The sequence below is a fragment of the Anomalospiza imberbis genome, chromosome 6 (genome assembly GCF_031753505.1).
Source record: "Anomalospiza imberbis isolate Cuckoo-Finch-1a 21T00152 chromosome 6, ASM3175350v1, whole genome shotgun sequence".
In the NCBI taxonomy this organism is placed as follows: Eukaryota; Metazoa; Chordata; class Aves; order Passeriformes; family Viduidae; genus Anomalospiza; species Anomalospiza imberbis.
The window spans coordinates 39,383,758-39,396,303 of NC_089686.1; the positions used below are offsets into that span (position 1 = coordinate 39,383,758).

The 12,546-nt window shown below is 44.1% G+C and overlaps 1 protein-coding gene across 6 annotated transcripts in view; it reads left to right on the plus strand.

Annotated features, from left to right (window-relative positions):
• The window catches only part of NR1H3 (nuclear receptor subfamily 1 group H member 3), a 31,484-nt gene extending 20,385 nt beyond the window's left edge, over nt 1-11,099 (plus strand). For 5 of the 6 annotated variants that reach the window (XM_068193663.1, XM_068193661.1, XM_068193660.1 and 2 more), the window contains exons 3-9: nt 1,141-1,407; nt 5,082-5,290; nt 5,541-5,720; nt 6,154-6,253; nt 7,736-7,849; nt 8,674-8,768; nt 9,161-11,099. In XM_068193663.1, the coding sequence (XP_068049764.1) occupies nt 1,141-1,407; nt 5,082-5,290; nt 5,541-5,720; nt 6,154-6,253; nt 7,736-7,849; nt 8,674-8,768; nt 9,161-9,307 (1,112 nt within the window). In that variant the 3' untranslated portion in view covers nt 9,308-11,099. The remainder of the gene's footprint in view (nt 1-1,140; nt 1,408-5,081; nt 5,291-5,540; nt 5,721-6,153; nt 6,254-7,735; nt 7,850-8,673; nt 8,769-9,160) is intronic. The other variant, XM_068193665.1, reaches the window with a different exon arrangement.
• The last annotated feature ends 1,447 nt before the right edge of the window (nt 11,100-12,546 follow it).

The following is a 12,546-nucleotide window of genomic DNA, read 5'->3' on the forward strand; positions in this document are numbered from 1 at the left end:
ACTCCAGTGTAAAGGCTTTCCAGGCATATCTAAACGTTATCTGGAGATTTATCAAGACATGCTGGTTGTAATCTTTATAACAGCTGCCATAGAAGAATCTATAATATCTGATGTACAGAAAAATACCTGCACTATGAGCTGTGTAGAATTTCAGGTGTCAACATAGCTAGAATTAAATGGGTGGAAAAGAGAGAGGGGTAATAGGGAGGGAATGCACATTTAATATTGGCGAGCATTTGATTGGAGTGTGCTTAAGGTAAGATGTGTTGGAGCAGACCTAAGATTTTTTCAAAATGCAAAGCCACTAATAAGGTTAAAATCTGTCAGAATGATATAGGAAGAGTTGGGAGCTGCTGCATGAGACCATCTCAAATGTGAGGCAGTAGTGAGGGCCCCGTGTTTAAAATAGAGCAACAAGCTTTAGTAAATGAACTGTCACTATGAGAGTGTTTTTAGGAGTGGGGAGTGCTCTTCTTGAAGAGGAGGTGCTGGCTGCAGGATTCCAAAGGCTCACAGAGCTTGTGAAGTGTACTGCTTTTGTGCTTATTGCAGCTAACTCCACAAGTTGCTGTCTTCTGTTTCAACAGTTTCCCCGAGTGTTCAGTTACAGGGATTGTTTGCTCAGTCTGGTATTTGTAGGGTCACAGTTTCAGCACTAGCTTTCTGTCACTACTGAATTGAGAAAACATTTTTCCTTATTCTTGTGCATATGTATGGCAGAAAATAGAAGTAAGAGAACTTGAGGTGAGTTCTGAAGAAATTTACTTTTTGCACAATCTTGGATTTTGACTCAACTTTTTTGTAGGTCTTTCTCGCATTGGTAACGTAACTGTAACTGGAAAGTGCAGAACACTTGGCCTGAGCGTGTTTTGGCTCTTCACTTGGTTTTGGAGAGGAATGAGTGTGAAGTTATATTTGTTTATATAGTTGAGGTGAAACCTTGTAGATTATGTCAGTAAGTTTGTTGCAGAACACTTGCTTGCCCAGAAGGAGGGTGTGGCTGGGAGATAGTGGGTTTGAGTGAGGATGTTGGTTATCAGGAGTGGGGCAGTTAGCTGCAAGCACCACGCTGCCTTCATGTCTGTGAGTTTTCTTTTCTTTTGGCTTTTTTTTTTTCCTCACTACCATTCGTTTTGGTAGAAAATCCCCCCTTGAAGCGGAAGAAGGGCCCAGCCCCTAAGATGCTGGGAAACGAAGTGTGCAGCGTGTGTGGGGACAAGGCCTCCGGCTTCCACTACAACGTGCTGAGCTGCGAAGGCTGCAAGGGCTTCTTCCGCCGCAGTGTCATCAAGGGTGCGCAGTACGTCTGCAAGAACGGCGGCAAGTGTGAGATGGACATGTACATGCGCCGCAAGTGCCAGGAGTGCCGGCTGCGCAAGTGCCAGGAGGCCGGCATGCGGGAGCAGTGTGAGTGCAGGCACCGGGCGCTGCGGGTTGGTATGGGACGGGAGGGCTCTGGAACGATGGCTGTAAGGCCGGGGGCAGTGCGAGTGCTTGGGGAGGGGGGAACGTGGAAGCCATGCAGGCTGATTTTTGGAATGTGTGTGGGAAGTCACTGAGAGCTCAACAAGGATGACTTAGGGAGGTGAGGCTGCTAGTGGAACGCTAACACCCAGCCCTGCTTTATTCCTTGTAAGAAATTGTGGAATACATCAGCAGAGGAAAGACTCACATGTTCATCAGGGTGCTGTAAAGTTTTTCAGGCTTGTGACCATGACTGTAAGATTGGTCACCCGTGTTCCTTGAACAACAGGCACTTTTCTTTGCTTCCTGCTGTGAGCTTGCAAAAGAGGTCAGGGGCAGCACCACAGTACTGCAGCTGTGTTTGTGTATGAGCTGATCTCATTGCTCCCTTTAGTGATCTCTGCTATTTTTCTCACGCAAGCCATAAGGCTGCTGTTTCTGAATATTCACCAGTATTTCTGCTTGCATATCAGGAACAGCCCTCCTTGAAGGTATCCAGGCTTCATCCCTTTGCTGGTCAAGGCTGAATGAATGCTCAGTTAATGTTAGATCTCCTTGAAGTCTTCTTTTTTGACATTCAGCACCTAGAACAGCTAGGAACAGCAGGTGTTTCAGAAACATAAAATAATTTTGCAAAAATTAAGTCCCAATGAGCTAGGAAACATGCTTTTCAGTTTTTCAGCCTGAAACACAGCACATCAGTATCTTTGTCTCACTGGTTTGTATCAGCATTACGTGTGCTGTCTTTTTCCCAATTTCCCCGTTCCCAAGAGCTACAAAACTGATGTATTTGAAAAGCAATGCAGTAAGACCACTTGTTCACTTTGCTTCTCTTTTGTTGCAGGTAGATACAGAGAGCCTCAGTATGTTTCTGCGTTTAGTCATTGTTTTCTGTTGAAGACAGCTCAGGAAAATTAGATCAAATGGAATCTTGGTGTTATTATCAAGAACTTGGCAATTCTTGTTGATGCTGTAATCCCCACTGCAAATTTGCCTTGTTAGTTTTGACAGAAACTAAGGGCTTTTTCCTCCAGCTGTTTCACTTGCAAGGTCATTCCAGAACTTCCCCCCTAGTAATTGCTGGAAACATTCTTCTAATTCCCCGACTGAAGTTATTCATGGCCAGTTTATTGTTCTTAAGCCAGCGTGAACCATGAGGTTAAATAATTCCTTCCTGACAAATCAAGTAAGTTAGGTTGCTTTGAATTTAGCATGATGTAGGAGCTGGCACATAGGCAGTTTTCAAGATTCATTAATAGCCAAGTAACATGTTACTAGATAAAAATTTTTTTTGTGCATTGGAGTCCCAAGATGAGGGACTGTAATCACTTGGATCAATTACTTCCCTCCTTAAACTGACACTGTAAGTAGCAGTCTCTAATCTTCTAGATCCCCCTTATTTTGGTAATTGTATTGAACACCTTTGCTGCTAGAATTGTAAATTTTGTGCATGGTGCATGTACTTGTGCACACATCCTCACTGTTTGAAGTCAGGGATAAAGGTTACTTTCAGCTTGACTGTGTTATGTTCTTTGTCTATCTTTCTAATCCCAAGAATGCTGTCTTACAGCAGCTCTCCAGTTCTTGTCTTTGTTTAACATGATTCTGTTAAGAAGTGCAGTTGTATTCTTGTTCAGTTTTAGGGCCTGCTTTTCTGTGTAGCAGCTATAGAATCATCAAGGTTGGAAGAGACCTTTTAAGATCATCAAGTCTAAATGTCTACCCAGCAGTACCACTGTAACCCTTACACCACTAAACCGTATCACTGAGCACAGATCCAGGTGCCCTTTAAACACGTCCAAGGATGGTGACTCCATCACCTCCCAGGGCAACTTATTCCAATGCATGCCCTAACAAGGAATTTTTTTTTAAATACCTAATCTAAATCTCCTCTGTCTAAATGGCCTGAGAGGCCATTTCTTCTTGTCCTCTCACTGTGGGCATGGCAGGAGAGACTAACCCCCCCCATCTCATTGCAACTTCCTTTCTTTTCTATGTTATCTGTGCATTAAACAAAAGAGGCCAAAGAATCTTTCAGGACTTTCAAAGGTCTTATTTGTAAAGTCAAGCTTTGTTTATCTTTGTTCCTGAAGATGCAGAGTGTAGGGTTTTTTTTCCAATTGGTTCCTTTTCTGCTTCCCTCCCTTCCACAGTGTCAATCACAGCGCACAGCCTGGTGCTGTCAGAGCCTTGCTGAGGGTGTGCTCAGTCCCAAAGTGTGTCACTGACAAAGGTGTTAAACAGTGCCAGTCCCAGTACCAACCCCTGGGGAATGCCACTTGTCACTGATCTCCACCTGGACATTGAGCCATGGGCCACAACTCTTTGAGTGTGACCATCCCACCAATCTTTTATCCTCCAAATGATATATCTGTCAAATCCATGCTATTCCAATTTAGACTCAGGGATGCATCTCTCCTGAGCTTGGAGGAGGTGATCTTTGAATATTAACCAGCTTTCTTGGGCCCCTCTTCCCTCCAGCACTTTATCTGATAGTACTCTACCGAGCAGATCCCTGAAGTCCAGGCCAGCCTACCTGCTGTGCACCCTCTCTCTGTGATGCCAATATGATCACAGCCCTGCAGGTGTGTGCATGTCTCTTAACTCCTTTTATTTATTCCCTATGCTATGTGCATTTGCATAGAGGCATTTAAGCTGGGCTCCCGATGAACCTGACTTACTGGATGGAGTGGCAGGAATTCCATTGTGCTGCCCTTCAGGTGTTCTCCTGCTGACCCGCATACCCTCTCTAGGCTCTGGGCATCTCTTGCTGGCCCTGGCATCGAATTGGATTGGGAGAGGAAAGGGATGAATTGAGGTTCCTGTCCCTAGGCAGCATTAGTTTAAAATCCCTCTTTGCTGCTTGTCAAGCCTATGAGAAAAAGATGTGCTTCCCTTTCTGTGAGAGAAGGGACCCCATAGGCCCTCAGTAGAGCGGATGCCTTTGAGTTCCCTTCCTTACAGTGTTACATCCAAATAACATCTCCCCTTTGACTTAACAACTGGAGGAGACATGTAACCCTGTTCCTGAAGGATCTGCCCTTGGTCCTCAGTACATTTATACAAAGTTACTCTTCTATTATTCATCTTGGGGTATGTTACTGCTCTACAGTTTGCTGCAGATGACCTGTATAGCAAATTATCCTTTCACTCTCAAACTCCACCCAGGACTGAGTCTGACCTTTGAAGAGGGTGAAGTGACACAAGCTGTTAAATTAACAATATTGAAAAAAGACATAACAGTAGTATAATATAAAATACAGTAGACACACCATGGCATATGATGGGAGCACCTGTTGCGACATGACACTTTAGGGAATTGCTTTATGTGGAAAGTCACTGTTGTTTTTCTCAGATCTGCAGCGCATCATGAGGGGAGCTTCAGACTTTTGTGAACACTTTACATGACAGTATGATTAGAAGAAAGGCAATTAAACAACTTAAAGTAGGGAATAGAGGGAGAAACAACTAAGTATCATCGTCTGTGTTGTGTACACTCTGCTGCGCCTGGTACAGGCAGCTGTGAACTCTGCCTCTCCATCCACAGCACATTATCCTGTGTTTAATGTGGTTTCCATTGTGTTCCTATGATTGATCATGAGCTATTCCTGCTTTAGATGTTCTGTCCGAAGAACAGATCCGACTGAAGAAGCTGAAGAAGCAGGAGGACGATCAGGCTCGGACAGTTGTGGTGCGTCCAAACCCTCCAAATCCACCAAGCCCTTCCCACAAACTGACGCCGGAACAGCTGAGCATGATAAAAAAGCTCGTGGCCGCTCAGCAACAGTGCAACCAGCGCTCCTTCACAGACAGGCTCAAAGTGACGGTAAAAACTCTACCAGTGTACCCAAAAACCCAAAATAAGAAAAAGTGAAGTCTGGGGAGTTGCATTTTAGGTAAAATATTTGGGAGAACAGAGTTACTTTAGGCGTGGCATCTGTGGGCTACAGCTCTGTAAAGAATAGCAAAAGATGAAGTTCTGAAGTTGTTGTTTTCTTTCCTTGTTCTCTTCATCTTATCTTTCATCTTTGGCTCCATCTTTCACAAATATATGCTGTCTCTTCCCATTCCTACAGCCATGGCCCCAGATTCCTGATCCAAATAACCGTGAAGCAAGGCAGCAGCGTTTTGCTCACTTCACAGAACTTGCAATTATCTCTGTGCAAGAGATCGTGGACTTTGCCAAGCAATTACCTGGATTCCTGGAGCTCACCAGGGAAGATCAGATTGCTTTACTGAAGACATCTACCATAGAGGTGAGGGTTTGACTCCACCCCAGATGATAGTAGCAGAGATGAAAGAATTTGGAGTTATCCACCTAGAGAACTAGTTCCATGCCTTTTTTGAGGATGGCAGACTGAAGGACCTCAGCTGTGGGACCATTACTGCAGTGCGAGGTTATATTGGCAGGGTGCCTGCTTATATACTGCAGTGCTTGGTTATACAGGAAGGGAAGGAGGCAAGTGCCTTGGTAGTGGTAAGCAGGGATTTCCCATTTCTCAGAAGCAAGGCACCACAAAGGATGGCAGCAGGCTTTATCTTGGAATTTTTAAGCACTCTGAGAGAAACTGGAATGGTTTTGTTTGGTGGGGGTTTTTTTTCCAAAGATGCTTCAACAGTCAGCAAAGTACTGATGTTGTAACATTTCTTCCTGCTTTCAAATTGAGTATATCTTATTCCTGTCTTCAGGTGATGTTGTTGGAGACATCTCGGCGCTACAATCCAGAGATTGAAAGCATCACCTTTCTTAAGGACCTGAGCTATAATCGGGATGACTTCGCCAAAGCAGGTGGTGCATTAGACAGGTGTTTCTTCCTCCCCAGTGTCTTGTGTTCTTACATATTTTCCTTTTTAATGTGGGCAGCTGGTAGTAGTTTATGGTGAGAGGTTTAGAAAAGGACCAAACCAATAGCCCCACAAACTATTTTTTTTAACTTATGGTACCAGCTCATTTCATGTCTTTTTCTAGGTGTCAATTTGCTTGGGAAAATCTGGACTCTTAAAGCATGAAAATATTGCTGCAAGTGTCCACCTAGGACTAGCAGTTGGTGGGAAATTCCTTGCTTGTAGAGATGTGACATGGTGGTGGAGCTGTATCAGATCATACCAATCCAAACCACAAGCAAGCGTATCACCTGCTAATCCGGATGGACGCTTGGAGTGATGACATTACTGTGATTGCATTTCAGTTGATACGAAGTCTGTACTGTGCCCTGAGAATCCCCAGAGACTGCTTAGACACTTTATCAACCTAATATATGGTGGCCTGTGGTGTTGTGATCTCTGAAGTGTATTTTTCCAGGAACTATGAGTGTTTGTAATTTCAGATGCAGTAACAAGAAGTGTGTATCTTCAGCATTTCTAAAAACAAGACTTTAGCTGTGCTTCAGCTGATTTTTTTTATTTCATTCCTTGACTAGCTATTTAACCATTTATACTTAAGATGGCCTGTATATACAACTTTTCTTTATGACACTTTTCCTTCAGGTTATTAGAAAGGCAAAAAGCTGGAATCCAGAAAGATTCCATCCAGTTTGTTCTTCCTTCTCTGATGCATTTGTAATGCAAGAAATTAGAAACTTGGATGCTATTTTGGAGGAGAGGCCTGAAGCTTTCAGTATGATTACATAGCACAGAGATCTGATTTGACAGTGGTCTCTGTTAGGGCAATAAATACCAGTGCATTTTTATCTGACTGCATTTATCAAATGAGGTGATTGGAAGCCTAGGTCAGACTCTGCCTCAGGTTGCCCAGTTCTTTGAGCTGAAGGAAATGGCATAGTTCAGAGTTCTTAGCACCACATATTTTCAACTCGTACATATTTTAGATTAACCTGAAGTGTGGAATTCAAGCTTTTTTTGAAATCATGAAGGCTACTGGTGTGAAGGAGGTGATGCTGTGAGAGTGGACAGTATAAATGTTGTGCTTGTGACCTTCTGATGTTTTGATGGACTTGTCTGATGGTTAGTGTTCCTTTAGCTGTTGCCCAATAATGTGCTGTGGGGCATTTAAGGCTTTAGGAAAACCCAGAAATAATGTCCTTTTACAGTTAGAACCTGACTTCTCAGCCACTGCTGTTGGAGCTCACCAGTAGTGGATGTGAAGGGAGGATTCATTAGAGCATAATGTAAGGGTTTTTCCCTGTCTGTCTCTCCTCCCCGCTCTCTGGTGTATAGCAGTGGATTTTTGGCAGCCTTTTCCGTGAAAGGGAGGGGTAGAGAGAGGAGACAATTGTTACTGCCTCACCTTGTTCTCTTCTGTTTGTTGCAGGTCTGCAGTTTGAGTTCATTAACCCCATCTTTGAGTTCTCAAAGGGAATGAATGAGCTACAGCTTAATGATGCTGAATATGCACTTTTAATTGCCATCAACATTTTCTCTGCAGGTAAAAAGCCAGGAACATCTGAAGAGCTGCAGCAGTGAGTCAGAGGGAAAAGGAAGTAGAGTGAAGGGACGTTACAAGCAGAAAAGGAGTAATAGAACATGTATAGAGTCTAGTGATAAAGGGAGCATATTATTCATTATATTTTGAATTTCCTAATGCCATTTCCAGAGGAAATTGAATTCCTCACTACTGGAAAAGTATGCAGAAAAACAAGCCAGTATTTATCTTTCTCATTTAGAAATTGGTGTTTTACTGCCCCCTTAATGACCTTGCCACCTTTCTGGTGTGATGCAGGTCCCACAGCATGAGTGACATCTAGTGGGCAAGCTAGATGGACATACTTTGGACAAGAGGCAGTATGCTCGGGGCCAGGACAGGGCTGTGCCAAAAAGCCACCTCTACTCTTCTGTCTTGTGACCTGATTAATGACTGTTTTTCTTTGTTCCTGTTTTCTAACTGGCTCAACTACTGGAGAGACTTTCCCATTTGCTCTCGAATAGGTGGCTTTGCATTTCTTCTGGGACAGGAACATGAGACCAACCAGCGCTGTGTAAATGTGTTTGGTCTCTCTAACCTCCCCCTCCTCTATAGGAGTCGGATTGGACTCCCCCTGTGCAGTGGACATCACTGAGAAAGAGAAGTTACAGGCAGCTGCCACAGTGTCATGGATATATCTCCCAGTTGTGCTGGGTGAATGTGAGATGAAGTTTTGGGAAGACATCATAGGAGGAGGTGGGGTTAGACAGAGATGTTAAATCCAGTGAAGCTGCCCGTGGCAATCTGCTTACATCTAATCTGCTTACTTCTAACCTGCTTTTTGGCAGACCGACCGAATGTGCAGGACCAGTCCCTGGTGGAGAGGCTGCAGCACACCTATGTGGAAGCACTTCATTCTTACATTTGCATCAACAGACCAAATGTAAGTGCCTGACCAGAACATCTCCAGGGATGATGCAAGCAGATTTTGTATTTATGCAGGCAGAGTTCCTGCAGTATTGTCTCTAACAGGTCTCTTGCTGCTTGTACTGTCAGGCTTGGCCCCTCTGGGCTCTTTGATAGCAGCTGTAAATGCAGGGTTTGTGAGCTGTCACAATCTGCTATTCTGTGTCACATTCCATAGTTTAGCCAGCATGGAAAGTCTAGAGTTTTGGGATGTACTACTTGTGTTCTTTCATACTGCATCCTCCTGGAGAATGCTGGGTCTAGAGGAAGTAAGGATTGTGATTACAGTGTAATGTAATCAGTTATGGTAATTTTTTTTTAACGAAGTTTTAGGTGAATTTACTAAGAGCTGTCTATTTGGCCCTGCAGGACCGTTTGATGTTTCCACGGATGTTAATGAAGCTGGTCAGTCTTCGGACACTGAGCAGTGTCCACTCTGAACAGGTGTTTGCCCTTCGGCTGCAGGATAAGAAACTCCCACCCCTGCTCTCAGAAATCTGGGATGTGCATGAGTGACTGCATGCTTCCAGGGCGCTGACATGCTGACATAATGCCATCTCCCAGCCTTTGCTAACGAGAAGCCAGCCTTCCCTCTCCAAAGCACTGAACCCTGGGCTGGGCATGCAGGGAGTAATGAGCCTGGGGTTTCAGTGTTGTCATGAGACTATGCAGGAGGCAGCTGGGCTAGATCAGATGGAGGGGTTGGTTTCGATGTAGTGCCCATACCCCAAAGGAATAACATGAAACATTTGAAAACGGTAGAAATGAAGACCTTTCCCCCTGCACCTCAACTCCTTTTTCTTCAGAGTCTTTCTCTTCTCTAAGCATATACTGAGGGTTTGCCCCATTGATCCTCTTCTTGCTGATTATGAAAATGAATTTGCAGGAACTTGCCAAAAGCTCTCTGTTGAGAGTAACCCAGCTTAAAAGGCTTCTGCAGGGTCCCCAGTGTACCTGGATCTGAGGAGCTCAGGGAAGTCAGTGTGGATGTTCTAGGGATTTCACTGGGTTTCCTATAAATAAAATTTCTTGAATGTGCTGCCCTTTACAATGATTCCAGGAGAAGTATCTTTTATTTCTTTATTATGAGACTGCATCTCTAGAGCTGCCCTTCATTCTGGCCCTCCTTTGGAGAAAGGATTCCTGTAATGTGTAGTGCCCTTTGTCTAACAAGGAGGTTCTCTGGGTAGGGAACATTGTGTATCAAAAAGATGTCAGGCATAAAGTAGTGGATTTTTTTTAATGTAATGTATCACGGTTTTATCTCATGGCGGTTCTCTGACAGCTCAATTGACCTTTGATTTGCTAACAGCTGGACAACTTTAGTTCAAAACAAATTGGGGAATAGATTTTGTCTTTAGGGGTGGAATAGAAGAAAGATAGGGTAGGCCTGGTACCTAAGTAAGGTGGGTGTGGTGGAAGGATCTCAAAAACTTCCAAGAATCTGGAGCATGTGTTATGTGTTCCAAGGTGGGTGCGAAGATGTATCGACCAAGGAGAGAGGACACACTGCATTTAGTGAAATATGTGGGCATTGCATAAGCTGTGGGCTGTACAACTCTCAGATCACAGGCTGCAGGAATATTGTGTGTAATCAGATACACTTGCATCGTCTTCCTTTTGCCAAAGTCTTTCCAAGGTACTTGCTCAAAGTTTCAGATCACAGGATATGGTGGCACTCCTATATGAGGAGTGCCAACTCCTTCAGAAGGACACTTGGGTCTTGTATCCTTTCTTCACTTTGGGCTTTGTGAGATCCACACTGGATTTATGTCCCAAGTTTTAAGTATCCACATCCGTAAGTATTCTAGGATTTACAGCAATATTTTGTCTGACGGAAGAGAAACATATTATTATAAAACGTGTTCCTTTTTTTCCAAGAAAAAACATCTTATGGCTGATCTCAGAGATGTAACCTTAAATATCCTGGTAGCTTGGTCTCATGAGTCTTCTCTGTCATAGGGTCTATGTTTGCTTGCCCAGTGAGCATCCCAAGAGCATAGGTTCACATGGCTCGGGGTTTTTTTTGTCTGTCTGTTTTTTGGTTCGTTTGTTGTTTTTTTTTGGCTGTGTATCTGAGCGCTATGCCCGTGGTGAGGGTATTGTGTCCATTTTGCACTTGAGGTTGGTCCCCTGCCACTGGCCTTCACTCTGCACCTTTGTAAAGCACTTGTAACAATCTGTAAAATAATCTGTTGTTTTTTATAACTCATTGCAATTGCAAAAATTCTTGTTTAAATCTGTATTTTTAACTAATCTGTTTGAGAAATGTTAATGTTTATATAAAAGAATAAAGCCTAATACGGGATTTTGACATTCTCTGATGTGCTGTCATGAGACTGGAGGAGGGTGGAATAAGTTCTTGCTGTAACAAGCTCAAAGCTGATAAGAAATTATATGTGTTGGGGGAGAAGCAAGAAGTGGTGAGAAAAAAATAGCAGTGCAACCCCAGGCAGTTTCTTTTGGCCTTTAGTATGAGATTTGTAGCTCAGTATGTGCCTTGCTGTGTGCCAGAGCTGGCAAATAGGTGAAGTGGATTAAGTGTGTATCACAAAGACCATGCATTATGCATACACACCTCACCTCGATTTGTACAGCTGCATTCAGAATGTAACCCTTTTATTGCGTGTGCTCTACTCCTGCATTTTGTGGCTCACCAAAACTGAAAGAGGAGTCCAGTGTTCCCCAGCTGTCAAGTGGATTTCAGTAGGGCCTTACCTGACCCCTGGTATGCTGCTCATTTCTCATGTATCCACAGGCAAAACACCAGGAAGAGTTGAACATGTGCATTACCTCAAAGGGAGCGGCAGGACTGGGGAAAGCAGAGAGAGCTGTCCAGCATTAGCTGCTTCTGAAGTGCTTGATGATCGCCTGCCCCAAAGGGATAGGAAAGTAATGGTCAGTTCAGCAAGGTTCCACACCAGAGGCTGTTCTGCTGAAGCCTCTGCATTACTCTGGAGAATCAAATTCAAATTGGAATCTACTGAACCAGAGGAAGAAGGAATAACAGTAGGCTTATAGGAGAGTGGAGCTGGATATGAGAGGGGGAGTAAAAAGCACAGCTCAAGAGCTCGTCAGTGCTGGGTGGATTAGAGGGTGGCTGGGCCCTGCTGTCAACAAAAGAGCTGCAGCTTAACTTCCAGCTTTATATTCTTTGTGCCGCATCTCCTTAATTTGAAGGGAAAAACTACATGGGAATTTGAGAGATTCTCAAGGTACAACCTGTAACATTGCTGTGGATGGCAGTGGTGAAAACAGTGATTTTCCTTGCCTCTATGTAGTGGTTTAACCCAGACAGCCACCAAGCTTCACTCACTCCCCAGCAGCAGGACTGGGGAGAGAATCAGAAGGGTAAACACCAGAAAACTTGTGGGTTGAGATAAAGACAGTTTAATAGGGAGAGCAAAAGCCACACACACAAGCAAAGCAAGGACTTCATTCACTCTATCCCGTGGACAATTCACTAATTCACTGTGAATTCACTAATTCACTGTGGACAAGCAGGTGTTCAGCCATCTCCAGGGGAGCGGGGCCTTATCACGTGTAATTGTTACTTGGGAAGACAAACACCATCACTCCAAACATCCCACTCTTCCTCCTTCTTTCCCCCTTTATATACTTAGTCTTATGGTCTGGAATATCCCTTTGGTCACTTGGGGTCGCCTGTCCTGGCTGTGTCTCCTCCCAACCTCCCATGCACCCCCAGCTTCCTCACCATGGCAGCATGGAAAGCAGAAAAGGTCTTGGCTCTGTGT